This window comes from Trichosurus vulpecula, chromosome 3, assembly GCF_011100635.1.
Source record: "Trichosurus vulpecula isolate mTriVul1 chromosome 3, mTriVul1.pri, whole genome shotgun sequence".
NCBI lineage: Eukaryota > Metazoa > Chordata > Mammalia > Diprotodontia > Phalangeridae > Trichosurus > Trichosurus vulpecula.
The window spans coordinates 229,166,454-229,180,043 of NC_050575.1; the positions used below are offsets into that span (position 1 = coordinate 229,166,454).

Below are 13,590 nucleotides of genomic sequence, written 5' to 3' on the forward strand. Positions count from 1 at the left end.
AAATATATTACCAAAAATGGATGCACTCATAACTACTTCACTACAGGAATCCCATCCCATGACTGTCACTGGTAGAAAATATAAATTTTCCCCCACAAGTTTCCACTTGATCATTTCTGACTTTCAGCTGACCATTGAAAACCAGTGGAGTTAAAGACTGACCCACTTTCTCCATGAGAGGTAAGTGAGGAACCATATGTTCTACCTCAGAGAGTCAAACAGAATCTGAATCTGCATTTGCTTTAGGGAGAGGAAATGGAGGAGGGCAGAGTAGAAAGAAAATACCATCTAAAAATCTGTCCTCCAAATTAAGGAAAGAATGATAGCATAGGGTCCTCATAATGAAGAAGCCTCTGACTCCTGTGTACATATCTTTTCTCTTTTACTGACAAATTTTCTCCATGAGACATAACTATTGATGAGAAGAAAAGTGAGAACCAGTGGTGGGTGTGAATTGGTTCAGGGTCACCCAGAGTGTTACATTCAAATCTGATGCTAGAACCCATATCTCTCTAGAGTGCCTTGGTTTCTGACTTTTACAAGTGTTTCCTGCCATAACCAATCCCTCAGAATGTACTACACCATAGTCCACCAAAACCACTCATACCACACCCTCCCCAGATAGCCAAACTGGAATATTTAGTAATTTTTATTTTTGGAAAGCAGTTTCTCTATCTCCATACCCACACAGAGCCCTGTGTTCATAGAAATACTCTTGTCTCCACTAGTTCCCAAGATACCTTCTGTTGTTAATTAATGGTCAAAAGGATACCCAAGAGATTGCCTTCTTATATCTCACAATTTATATTAAATATATAAGACCTTGTAGTTATAATTTCTCCTAAGAGAAGCCTGTTGTCTTTGTGCAATATGGAAAAACCGATTCTGGCCATTATACTGTTCAAAAGTAAAATATGCACAGAAGAAAAAAGATGGGGAAAAGAGTTAAAAGAAAGGTATTTTTTAATCTTAATTTTCTCAAACCTTCTGCTAAATATTACCACTAAATTTTACTACTAAATATTACCTGGATGATATCCCAGGAGACCTCAGGATTCTGTCTTTAGCTTCTACTTAGACTTGAAATTTTCACTTCCTCCAAAAACTTGCTTTTGCTTTTCCTGATTATGTTTAGAAGTCACAATTGGTCCACTATTGATATTAGCAGTTTTCTGTCTCAGGCAGAATATAAATACAAGATTCTCTGATGGCTTATGAAAGACCCTAGATGGCCTCTGCTGGCACATACTCTAGTGAGCTATCTGTAATACTATGCTCCAATTAAATAAACTCCATTATCTGAAAAGCCATGTTCCCAATCTCCCTCTGCTCTAAACCACCATCACTCTCCCACTCCAAAGAGATCAGAAACAAGTTCCAGGATATTTCTGTTTCCAGAAATATTTCCTTTTTTCTGTCTCCTCCAATTATTCTTCCCATGGCAGTGTGTGAAAGGGCAGGAGAAGGCAAAAACCATAAACATGATTTTCATTTATAAATTACTTTTCCCGTGGAACTGAATATATTCTCAATGAGGTTTGTATAGGTATGTGAGGTCTTTCAGAATAACTCCACTTCTTGATAATTAGGATCATAGACCTAGAGCTCAACTCATCAAAAATCCTCATTTAATGAAGAAACTCAGAACCATAGAAATTGTTTAAACTTGCTCTAAGTCACACAGGCAGTAAGTAGGGTTCCCCCTTCCTATGTTACTAGCTCCTGGATACTCAAATTAGGTCAATAGCAATCCAATTGGCAGCAAATTAGTAGTTCAGAAACCACATATAACAATAATACTGTAATGTGAGGGTAAAGGGAAAGTAGTAAGTAACTGAATAACAACAGAACAAACAGTTATTAACTGGACAAACAACAGCTACTATTTATATGGCTTTTTAATGCTTTCAAAGTGCTTTACATATTTAAACTGATCTTTTCATCAAAACCACCTTGTAAGTTATAAGCTATTATGACCCCAACTCTACAGATGAGGAAGCAGCTAGGTGGCACGGTAGATAAATTGTGAGGCCTGGAATCAGGAAGACTTGAGTTCAAATCTGGCCTCAGACATTTTCTACCTGTGTGACCCTGTGAAGTCACTCAACCCTGTTTGTCTCAGTTTCCTCATCTGTAAAATGCATCACAGAAGGAAATGGCAAACTTCTGCACTCTCTCTGCCAAGAAAACCCCAAAAGGGATCACAAGGAGTTGGACATGACTAAAAATAACTGACCAATAAGGAAACTGAGGTAGAGAGAGGTGAAATGACTTGCCCAATACTACATATAAACCGGTAAGTCTGCAAGGCAGAATTCATATTCAGGTCTTCCTTCCTCCTATGCCATCTAGTATGAGAAACATGCTTGCTCTAGAAAGAACAATATTCCTTGCTGAAGCCAGGAGAGCTCTTATTTTATTTTATATTCTTATGAATGGGTAACTCCCTATGGGAGCCCACTTACTAAGGTTAAAACGAGGCTATGTATTCCTTGTTCCTGATTCAAATTTCCCTCCCCTACTCTCTTCAAATGCCTATTCCAAGGTGTTCCTCCTAGATGTATCCCCCCTCCCTTGTCATATGTTGCATGTGCATTCAAATTAGCTTGCTCCACCCTGGAGTCCTGTCTGGAACTGGTTTCTTCTGACTCACATCCTGTTATCTTTCCTGCAAAGCTGAGAGTTTGTACTTGTCACTCCTGTGGAAACACAACTCCTCCTTCTTTTTCTCCATTAGTAAATCACACGTAGATAGAATGAACTCCATTTCATTCTCTTTCATTTCCTTATTTTACAATAATGTTCCTTATTCTAGATTTTCATCACCATATCTCATTCATTCATACATACATTAAAATATTAAATTCATATTATCTTTATCATCATTTCATAATTCCATTGTATACCATTCTCCACTCTTCTCTTCATTTCTCTAGCCTGGTCTCTGGACTTGGGGGAAAGAGGAATAATACCATTCCTTCACCTCCCAGCACTTGTCCTCAACTGAACTGCCTAAGGTTAAGAGAGGACTACACCCTAAAGCTAAATGCCTATGGACAACCTATTTACACTCATTCTTTGATGATTAACACATTCCCCATCCCATTCTGAACCACAAAAACCGCTGTTAAAATTAAATCCTGTTTTTGCCACTCCATTGTCCAATTCCTTCTTCCCAGTCCCCACAACACAATCTTCCCAATTTTCCACTCTAAAGTTACCCATCCTGTCTACTGTGTCCTCTGAAATACTGCTCCATAGGTAACAAACTAGTTTTTGTCTTTAAGATTTTACTTTTCTATTCTTTCCATCTTCTAGCTCTCAATGAGACCCATCTTCTTCCTAATAACACAGAATCCCTGGCCTCCTTTTCCAACACCAGCTTTATTTTCATTCATTCCCTCCCCTCTCTGATCCAAGTGGGGAAGAACTCCTTGCTCCTTCTTACCACTTTGAGGCACTTCCGCTACTTCCCTGACTCAGTAATATTTCCTCCTCTGAGGTTCACTCAAACCATATCCACTACCTAATCAAAATTCTGATAACCATTGGCACTTCCCTTCTTTCCAGAATGAGTTCAGTGCCTGATTTTCAGTCTTTCCCTCATACTAAAGTATGTCAACATATATTTTGATGCTCTCTCAACTGCCCTAACCTCTCTGTTCCTCATCATACTCATTTCACATGATAAACTTCTCTGCCCCACCTTAGCCACACAAAAAAGATGATCATGTACTTGATCTTGGCAATGTTAACATGCCACTAAAGTCAATAGTCCTTGATATGATAATAATCATAACAATAATGAGTTAACATTTATATAACATTTTAAGATTTGCGAAGTGCCATATATATGTGTCTATATATGTATGTTTATAGATATAGATACACACACATATTATCTCATTTGATCCTCTTGTCAATCCTGTGAGATAGGTCCCATTATTATTATTACTATGTTACAGATGAAGAAACTGAGGCTAAGAGAGGTAATTGACTTATCTGGGGCTACAAAACTATAAATGTCTGTTGCAAGATTTGAACTCAGATATTGCAGACAATGGCTCTATCAGCTGCACCACTCAGCTGCTTAATATTAATATATGAAGACACTATATCTTACCTATCCTTTCCTCTCTCCTAAAGTATGTGGTACAAATCACAGTATTCATCGTATTTCTTTTCTTCTCCATCACAAAATTCATGACAAAGTAGTTACCACATCCCTAAAATTCTCATAATTTCTACTTGAGCAATCATTTTCTCATCATTAGTCAAAATCAGGTCCAACAAAGTCAATCAATTATCACTTCCTTGTTGATTCCTCTTCCATTTAAAGAATAAAAATTTTCATTTATTCAAAGCATAAGTTTCTAAACTATCAGTGTTCACAGGCATTGCCATCACATATCCAAGTATTATAAGTTCCCTATCACTTTAACATCATACTGCCATTTCATGTTTATGATCTGATACGCAAAATTTTGTCTAAATTATTCCTTCTTTCTAGTTTATTTGACTTATATTCCCACAACGTCAGCTCTGGCTCTCCTTCCAATAATCCTCACTCAGGTGTTCCATACCATATTCTCTCCCCCAAGCTCCCAGGATATAACGTATCTTCATATGGATGTATCTTCTTAATATACTATGCCTTTTCCCTGCATCTTTTAAATCTTCTCTTTATTGTGAAAATAGTGCACACTTCCCTAAACATACCCTTATCATAAATACTTAATCTCAACTAATATCAATTGAACACAAGGTAAAGTGTTCTTCATCAATTGGGATCTATCTTGAACTGTTTAATATGTATTTCTTGTGCTTAGCTTACATACACTTCTTAGGCCCTTTTTTATTGCTGGATTCCTTGTTTGATTATTTACTTCCGATAAATACTCTTTTCTTCTATTCTCGTTACTATTACTTATTATTATTTTATTACTTATTACTATATTTTATTTAGCAACCAGATTAGTAGATCTATGCAAACACTCCTCCTTTTCCCACCTTTTTCAGTTTAAAGTCTCTTATTTATCTCTGTTAAGTGATTCTTCTCTTCTTTACAATTTTATTCTATTCTCAAATCTCTTAGTACAGATTAGAACTTATCTTTCCTTCAAAAATATTACCTTTGTCTGCAAATATATATCTTGTTATGTACTTATAGTTCGCCACATCTTCTCCGAAACGCATTACGTATAACTCACAAACAATCTTCTAAATCATAAATTCACTGCTATTCTTTCAAAGAACACTTTATTATCACTAAAAATTGAAAGTAGAGATATGGTTCCATAGCACATTCATCTTGTCTTTCAGAATAGAGTCCAACCTATAAATTGTGTATACATAGCTGTTTTCTACTGGTAGGATCACAAGCATATCATACTCCCAGAAAGTCCCTGCAAAATCAAGCTATCCTAGTTCTTTAAACTTTGGGGGGTTAAGTTTCTTGGGTAAATCTTGTGACTAAATATTGTGGAAAACTGTCTGTTTCCCATACATATACAGTGATCTGAAGGACTATTGGGAGAAGGATGGCCTCCTAAGTAATATTTATCAAGGTGAGCCTTCCAATTTTTCTGTCAATAAAATGATGCAATTTTCTCAACTACATTTCATTTGCAATTAATATATTCTTTCCTGGATTTTATGCAAACAGAATCAAAGAGAAGCTGACCCATAAGCAGAAAGAAAATTGTTTAATTACACACAGATATTTCCTTGCATTTCTCTTATAACAATTCTATACCTTAATTCTGCACACAGAAGAAGAACCACTCAGCCACAGCTATCATTGATAACCACTCAGGCTTGAAGTTTGTACATGACCTATAGGTAGAAGATTTTAATAAGTCCAATGATTTCTTTGGTTTACAGAGACTCAGAACCCTTTTTCCTTTCAACACTGCTTCTATCCATAGGGCAGCTGGCCAACTCATAAGGAAGTGTGTGGATCTGTGGACCTATCCAATAAAAACTAGTGGACCTTTCTACCTCACCCTTGCAACACTACCTTCTTCACTTGATCTAACTATATTTAATTGAACATTAGTCAAGGGAGCTTTGCACAATGGAGTTGGCTCTCCATAAATAAACACACACACACATACACACACATATACACATACATACATATTTACATACATATATATGTATATGTATAGTCAATGAAGCAGTGTTTAATAATATTGTAATGCATAATTAAAATGTTTTCATTTACCAAGCAACTGTAACACTGATGCTCTCTCTCCTAAGCCCTAGAAGTCTCCCCACAAACCCCCAGACAAAGGATCAATCTGGACAAAGGAGTTCTAGAACATGTATAGTTTGAATTTGTTTAATCTCCATTTTAGGGAAGAAAATAATGCTTATTCAGTGCTCAATGTTGTAGAACAGGATTTCCCAAAGTATTTTGTTCTGCAAACCCTTTCAACAACAATAAAATGTGTTGTGAATCACTGCGGTAAGTTTAATACGCTACTCAAAATATTCATTAAGTGCTTACAATAAGCATAAGAATGTTTGCCCCAAAACTACAAATAAAAATTTACACTATATAATTCTGGTCTAAAATTATAAAAATTTACTCTATTGTAATTTGAAAACTTTAAATATAAAATTATGAAGTTACATTTATAAAATAATTACAAATAAATTATATGAAACATTCTGTGAAAATTAAAAGTAATCTAGCAAGACCTCATATTCATGCTATTATCTGCAAAACTTTATATTAAATTTATTTTATAAATTTTATTTAATACAAATAACATCCTTAGTTAAATAAATGATGACTTGAAAGTTGTTTAACCCTTGTGGTGGTTTGGAAACAATTTGATGACAGGTTGTGAAATGGGAAGAAATGTTGCATTTAAGCAGAAGAGGTCAAATTTCAGGTAACCATTGCACAAAAAAACAAAATTACTCTGAACATAATCAAAATAGTTTTGTATCACTGCAGAAATAAACCTATAAAGGTTCAAACATACACATGCTTGGTGTCACAGGAGAAAAATATATTTGCAACTAAATTGGCCAATTATTATCTACTTAAAGAACCTTTAGTGAATTTTTAGCGTGGAAAACTTGGACAATTGCCACAAATAGCCAAGATATTAGCAAACAATTAAATGGAATCAACTGCACTAGAAGAAGAGGTGGATATATGGAGTTTATAGATTTATATTCTAGGTGAACTTGAGGTACCCACTAATATACTGGGTATGGAACTCAGTCCTGGCTGTCTTGTCATTATCAGGGATATTCAACCTTTTCAAACTACAGGTAATCCATCATGAAGTAGGATGAGTAGACTTGTCAGAAAGCATGAGCAAAAAGGATATTGCTATCACTGGTCTGGAAGCCTTTTCCCTCTGACCCCTACCTTCAATGCCTCTTTCTCTCACAGCTAGCACTCTTCCTGTTCCATCCTCACACAAATACAACCACTTGAGTTTTAGGGGAAAAGAAAAACAAAACAAAAGGAATGCAACGCAAACAAAAACATTAATTCATAATGTTGTAGGATGGGAACAACTAGAATACTAATTGTATCTATTCAGCTTTCTTCTCCTTACTACTTCTCTTCAATATTCATCCTAACATCCCTGCCAACTTGACCTTCATAATTACAAATATATAATACATTATATAAATCTATACAATTTTGTAAATCAATCATCTTTAGGCAGAAGACAACAAAACCTTCAAATGCAAGCAGAATTTAAAAATCCTAAAAAAAAGTACAATTATGAAAAAAATCTTAAAGAGTAATTCCATCACATTCCTCCAAACAGTTTAGTAGATTTTATGTAGGTTTATAGTCTAAGAGAGTTCTGTTGAGATATATATATATATATATATATATATATATATATATATACACATATATATATAACGTATATATATGTATATGTATATATGCATATTTTAAAGTAATTCGTCACCTTTTCTTTGGCTCAATTTGGTGGTCGTCTTTGTCAGTTGTTAGAAAAGATATACTTTAATCAGAAAGTAAGCCCAATGATTGTTTCCATAAGTCTAGTTGGCCAATGGGAAGGCTCTCATTTTGCTTTACCACCTACTGACTCTTAGTGGCCTGTAACATCATACATTTATAGTACTCCTGGATTTGTTGGATCTATGTACTTACCTCTATGTTTTGATCCAGGAAAAAAAGAGCTTGTGCAATGGAACTCTGGAATACTACCTTGGATAACAGTTTCTTGCTCATTGGAATTCTCCAGGACAGTAAGTATCCTGGACTGGTTTGTGCCACAATCATGTTCCTCTATCTGGTGGCTGTGATCAGCAATAGCCTCCTGCTCCTGTTGATTGCTATGGACAAGAGGCTCCATTTGCCCATGTACTTCTTACTCAGCCAACTCTCACTTATGGATCTGCTCTTTACAACTGTCATTTCTCCCAAAACATTTGTGGATTACTTGCATGGACAGAGCACCATCTCTTTTTCAGGCTGTGGATTTCAGATGTTTCTGGTACTGACAATTGGAGGGGCTGAAGATATCCTGTTGGCATTCATGGCATATGACCGCTATGTAGCCATTCAACATCCCTTGAATTATATGGTCTTCATGAGACCAAAAGTTTGCTGGTCCATGGTGGCCACATCCTGGCTCTTGGCATCCATGAATGCCCTTGTGCACACCATATACACGATGCACTTCCCTTTCTGTAGAACCCGGGAGATAAGCCACCAGCTTTGTGAGATCCCTCCTTTGCTGAAGTTGGCATGTGATGACACGACAAAGTACCAGTTCATGGTATACACAATGGGTGTGACATTCCTCCTCATCCCCCTCTCTGCTATCCTTGTCTCCTACACACTAGTTTTGATTGCTGTGTTCCACATATCCTCAACACAGGGGAGACAGAAAGCTGTCCTTACATGCTCATCCCATCTGACAGTGGTCATGCTCTACTATGGAGCTGTTGTGTTCATGTATGTCCTGCCCAGTGCATACCACAGCCCTCAGCAGGACAATATCTTCTCTGTGTTTTACACCATTGTTACTCCAGTCCTAAACCCCCTGATCTACAGTCTGAGAAACAAAGATGTACTGGGAGCCCTGAAGAAGGTTTTAAGGAAAGGCCACTCAATACCAAAATTTTAGAACCCTAGACATGCCTTTGCTTGATCTTCCAGCTGAGAGCTAGTAGCTAGCAAATTCTCTCTAGGCTTGTTTCCACTTGTCTGGAACATCTCAGGGGCACCATAATCACATTTTCCTTTTTATCTTTAATTCAACATTACTGTATTCTATACATGAGGTCATTCAGAATATGAGAGGCATTTACAAAAGGGGCAACATAAGGGAAATTACACAGATGTACAAAATATTTGACTTCTCTAATTCCTGCAATTAATTGTCCCCAGGTAACAAAACTCATATTTCATAATGCATTCTAGACGTTTTTTACGGAATTGTAGTAAAAATCAGTAGCCCATAGCTTAAACAATATAGTTTCCCAATTTTGAAAACTAACATAAAATGTGTCCCTCTCTCATTTTGTGACACTTCTCTCAATCTTCATGATTTTCAAAGATGAGACATAACAGCTCAGCAATCACCTATGTCAACAGCAACCTTTGTATAATAATTTCTCCCAAAAGCCCATTCAGCCTCTACTGAAAGATGTCAAGAAAATGCACATGCATTATTTCCAGGGGAAATTCACTTTTGGTCAACTATGTTATTGAATTTTAACTTTATCAAATAAAGTTTAGGGTCAGGCATTGAGCAATAGAGAGCAGTGTATTGGGCATAAGCAGGAAGCTACATGCTAGAAATGGGGGACAATTCGGAAGATACAGTGCTATAAAGAAGCATACATGACTAGAAAAAAATGGGCAGTCAATATTATAACTGTTTTCTGTTCTGTGTTAATGAGAAGAATTTCTGTATAATTAATTATCTTAAAAGATGATTGATTTATGGACTATCTTGTGTTTTTGTAAGGAGATATCCTATTTTATCCAGGGTTAGGTTTTCAAAATGGTTGCAAACTGAAAATGTTTTGTTAGAAATAACTTACTTAATATGCATTGTTTAGAATTATTACTCAATGTATTTATATATCCCCTTTGTTATAATTGATGTTAATAGGACAATTTTAGAGACTTGATTCTTGTAATTAGAGGTCATTCTCTTATAAAAGTATATCCTTATTAGTCTCTTTGTAGAATCTCATCCTCCTAAAGGGGAAAGGATCAGCTAAAAGAAAACAACTACAGTAAATAACATAATAATAATTATTAGATAATTATGTATGTCAAATAAAAATTTTGGTTGAGAATTTTCTAATTTTTCAGTTAGTTGAATTTCTGAAATATAACAACATGACAATTTGCCAACCTAAAACTCTAAATTCTCTGGTCTACAAGGTTCCCAATTTGATGTTCTTAATAGTAGAAATATAACATTTGAGATAGCTCTTACTACCTGACCTGGTTATTGGCAAAGTAAATTTTAAATATTATTAACATCTTTTTCGTAAGAGATTTTGACAAAAAAGGGAATCTTTGCAAGTGACCTGAACTGGAGAAGCAAATCTGCTATAAGGTAGAAACCCCACCCATTCCAGAATGCCTAAGAGGAGAGGTTTCCAGAGGACCAGAAGACTGCATTAGGAAATGTTCTCAGAAACCAGATAACTTTGTGAGATATTCAAGCCCTAAGATACGATAGACTGACGAAATGGACAATGGGAGTGGATTATTTTTTTTAAATTCATTTCTTCCCTATGTGCCTCTATTCTGTAAGGTCTACTTGCCAAAAGGGACTTCCTCCAATGGCTTCTGTCAATGTTGGTTGATCTCTCTCATATTGTTTCCTGTCATAAGCCTTATAGTTAAAAATCCTTGATGAAACATTTGTCATATCAGTCAATGAGGAGATTGTGTTTTTCAAAAGAATCAAAAGGGGGAATGAGGGAAATTATTTTACTATTATATTAGTAACCCATTATTACTTAGTATCCAGACTATTTCCTAATTTGGCATATACATCAGCCAGCCTCTGAAGGCCATGGCTGACAGATGACATTGGCTAATCTTAGGGGAACACTATAAGGTTAAGCAGGGTGGGACATTTTTACTGTTTCCTCTTTTGGAGCATTTATGTAATCAAGTGCCTTTGAAAAGTCTGGCCATTGTTTCTTTGATCAAATGGGTAATCTTTGATGACCTGATTACCTCAAATGAAAGCCCCATTTACATGGGTTTGAGTCACATGTTGTGATGCCCTTTGACCCTGAACAGGGTATATAAACTCAGAGGTTGGCAATTTGCCTTTGGGGCTCTCACTCACTGGAAGAGTGTTGTTGTGGAGACTCTGGGTAGACACTGGAGTCCCCTGGCTTCAAAGAAGACCCAGATGTTGGTGCTTCTCTTTTTGGTAACTAGGTATATGATGTCTTGATTAGACAAAGCCTGTCTGTTGAATTGTGTTATTTGATCTGTTGATATTTTATTGTTTGTAATTTCTATTTGTATTTGCTCTGAAATTCTGTGTCCTGCCTATTCCTCCTGAACTAAATGAATGATATATGTGTTTTTGATTAAAGTGAGATTTTTAACCCCTTAAAGTCACTTTCCCTAGAAGAGCAGGTCAAGGAACCTGTACTGGCCGCTCTTGTTGCTGGTCTTGTTAGGTCTTACATTTCAACAGCAGCTGCAAGCAGCATTGTTGTTACACATTCCTTGATCTTGGGCAGGACCCCACCCAAATAGGAGACCTTACTTATGTTTGGAGTTCAAACAGAATCTAATCTAGGTGATTTCCTGCCCCAAAACAATGAGCACCCCTCTGCTGGATTTATTATGACTCAGCACCTGAAGGAGAAAACCAACCACACTGATCAAGATGGAGAAGGATTCCTCTGTCCAAATTTCTGGAGGAAGCTGAGTCTCATAATTAAGCCATGTTCTCAGTAGGAGGAGCTGAAGACTTTTAGCCCACCTCCTCATTAATTGTCCAATTAATTGATTTTCACCTGTTGGGGTTTCTAAAGGTATTTAAAGCATCCAGTATCTCCATGGTTTTAGTTTTGGTTACTGAGAGAAATCACTGACTATCAATTTATTGATTGAAACCTAGCCTAATTAATAAATTGATTATTAATTACCTAGAAACTCTGTCTCTTAGGTTTTTCATTCATCACAGTAAATAGCACCAATTAATATTAGACAAGGCTGAAATAACAAAGGAAAGTTAACTATTAAAAAAACAGCCTTATCCCAAGGGACATATTCCATAATGGATCAATTTGACATAGCAAAAATTCAAAAGAATGATTAACTAAAGTAAAAGAAAAAAGACTATAAAATTTCAATTTCACAAAGTATTTTGAATAAGGACAATATCTCATTGATGTTCAGAGATTGCAGTATTTGCTAACACTTCCTAAGTTACAATCATGCTAAATACTGAGCATACAAAGAAATTTTTTTTTAAAATATGGTCCCTGCTCTCCAGGAGCTAACATTCCAGTGAAGGAAATGACATACAAGCAATCATGAACGTACAAGATGCATACAGTATAATTTTCTCAATATACATATCATGCAGTATAATTACTCTCAGAAGGAAGGGACTGAAGCTGGTAGCTATAGAGGGTACGGTCTGAGCTGAATCTTCAATGAAAACATGGAAACTAGAAGTTGTAGGTTTAGAGGGAAAGAGTTCTAGGCATGGTCTATAAAATTGAAAATTGATTTTAATTCTCTTTTGCTAAGACTCAATCAAACTAGACTTAATATGCCCTTTTGAAGTTGCTTCACCTTGTAAACTTCACCCACCACCTACTTTCCAGAAAAACTTCCCTAAAGGTCAAGCTTTCATCGTGCAAGTTTTTCCATTTTTGTAACCCCATGTATTACCCACTTTCAATAGCAATTTAATTCACCTAAAAGGTCAGATCTTATCAGTTTAAACTATTGTAGCAGGTCCATCACTTGGCCACTAATCTCATCACCTGAGATCCTTTGTCTTGTGATTAAAATCACATCTTAGCTCTGGTTAAGGAAGTTCCCAAAGGCAAGTCCAAATGATATAATCTTGATTCTGACTATGTTATCCATAGACAATCAGAAGATATACCTATGTTCTTAAAAATTCATCTATTGGTTTTGGTTTTCACCATCCACTTCCACCAGATTTTGAGTTCCCATTTTCTCCCTATCTCTCCCCTCTCCCCAACCTGCTACTTCATAAATTCTGATTACCCCTTCCCCTTCTTTTATCTCCTTGCCATTCTATTTTCTAGTAAGGTAAGCTAGATTTCTATACCCCATTGCCTATGTATCTCATTTCCCAATTACTTGACTTTTGAGCTCTTTGTCAAGGCAGGACTCTGCTTCCAGAGTGAGTGCTCTGTCCCAATTTTCAGGGGTTTTGAGCAGTTGTTTTCAGAGATACTTCTAAGCTTCTATAAATTTTCAGTTCTTCTAAAGTGGTATGATCAAAGGAAAGGTGTTTACTTCTCTCCTGGCCTGTGATCTGGTCTGGTCTGTGAGTGACCACAAGCACTCCTTTTTTATATATAAATTTATTTTTTATTTTT

General features: G+C 36.0%; 1 protein-coding gene across 1 annotated transcript; it reads left to right on the top strand.

Annotated features, from left to right (window-relative positions):
- Positions 1-8,195: 8,195 nt before the first annotated feature.
- LOC118844177 (olfactory receptor 2AG1-like) lies at positions 8,196-9,140 on the top strand. Its single transcript, XM_036752019.1, has one exon. The coding sequence runs from the start codon at positions 8,196-8,198 to the stop codon at positions 9,138-9,140; it is 945 nt and encodes a 314-aa protein (XP_036607914.1).
- The last annotated feature ends 4,450 nt before the right edge of the window (positions 9,141-13,590 follow it).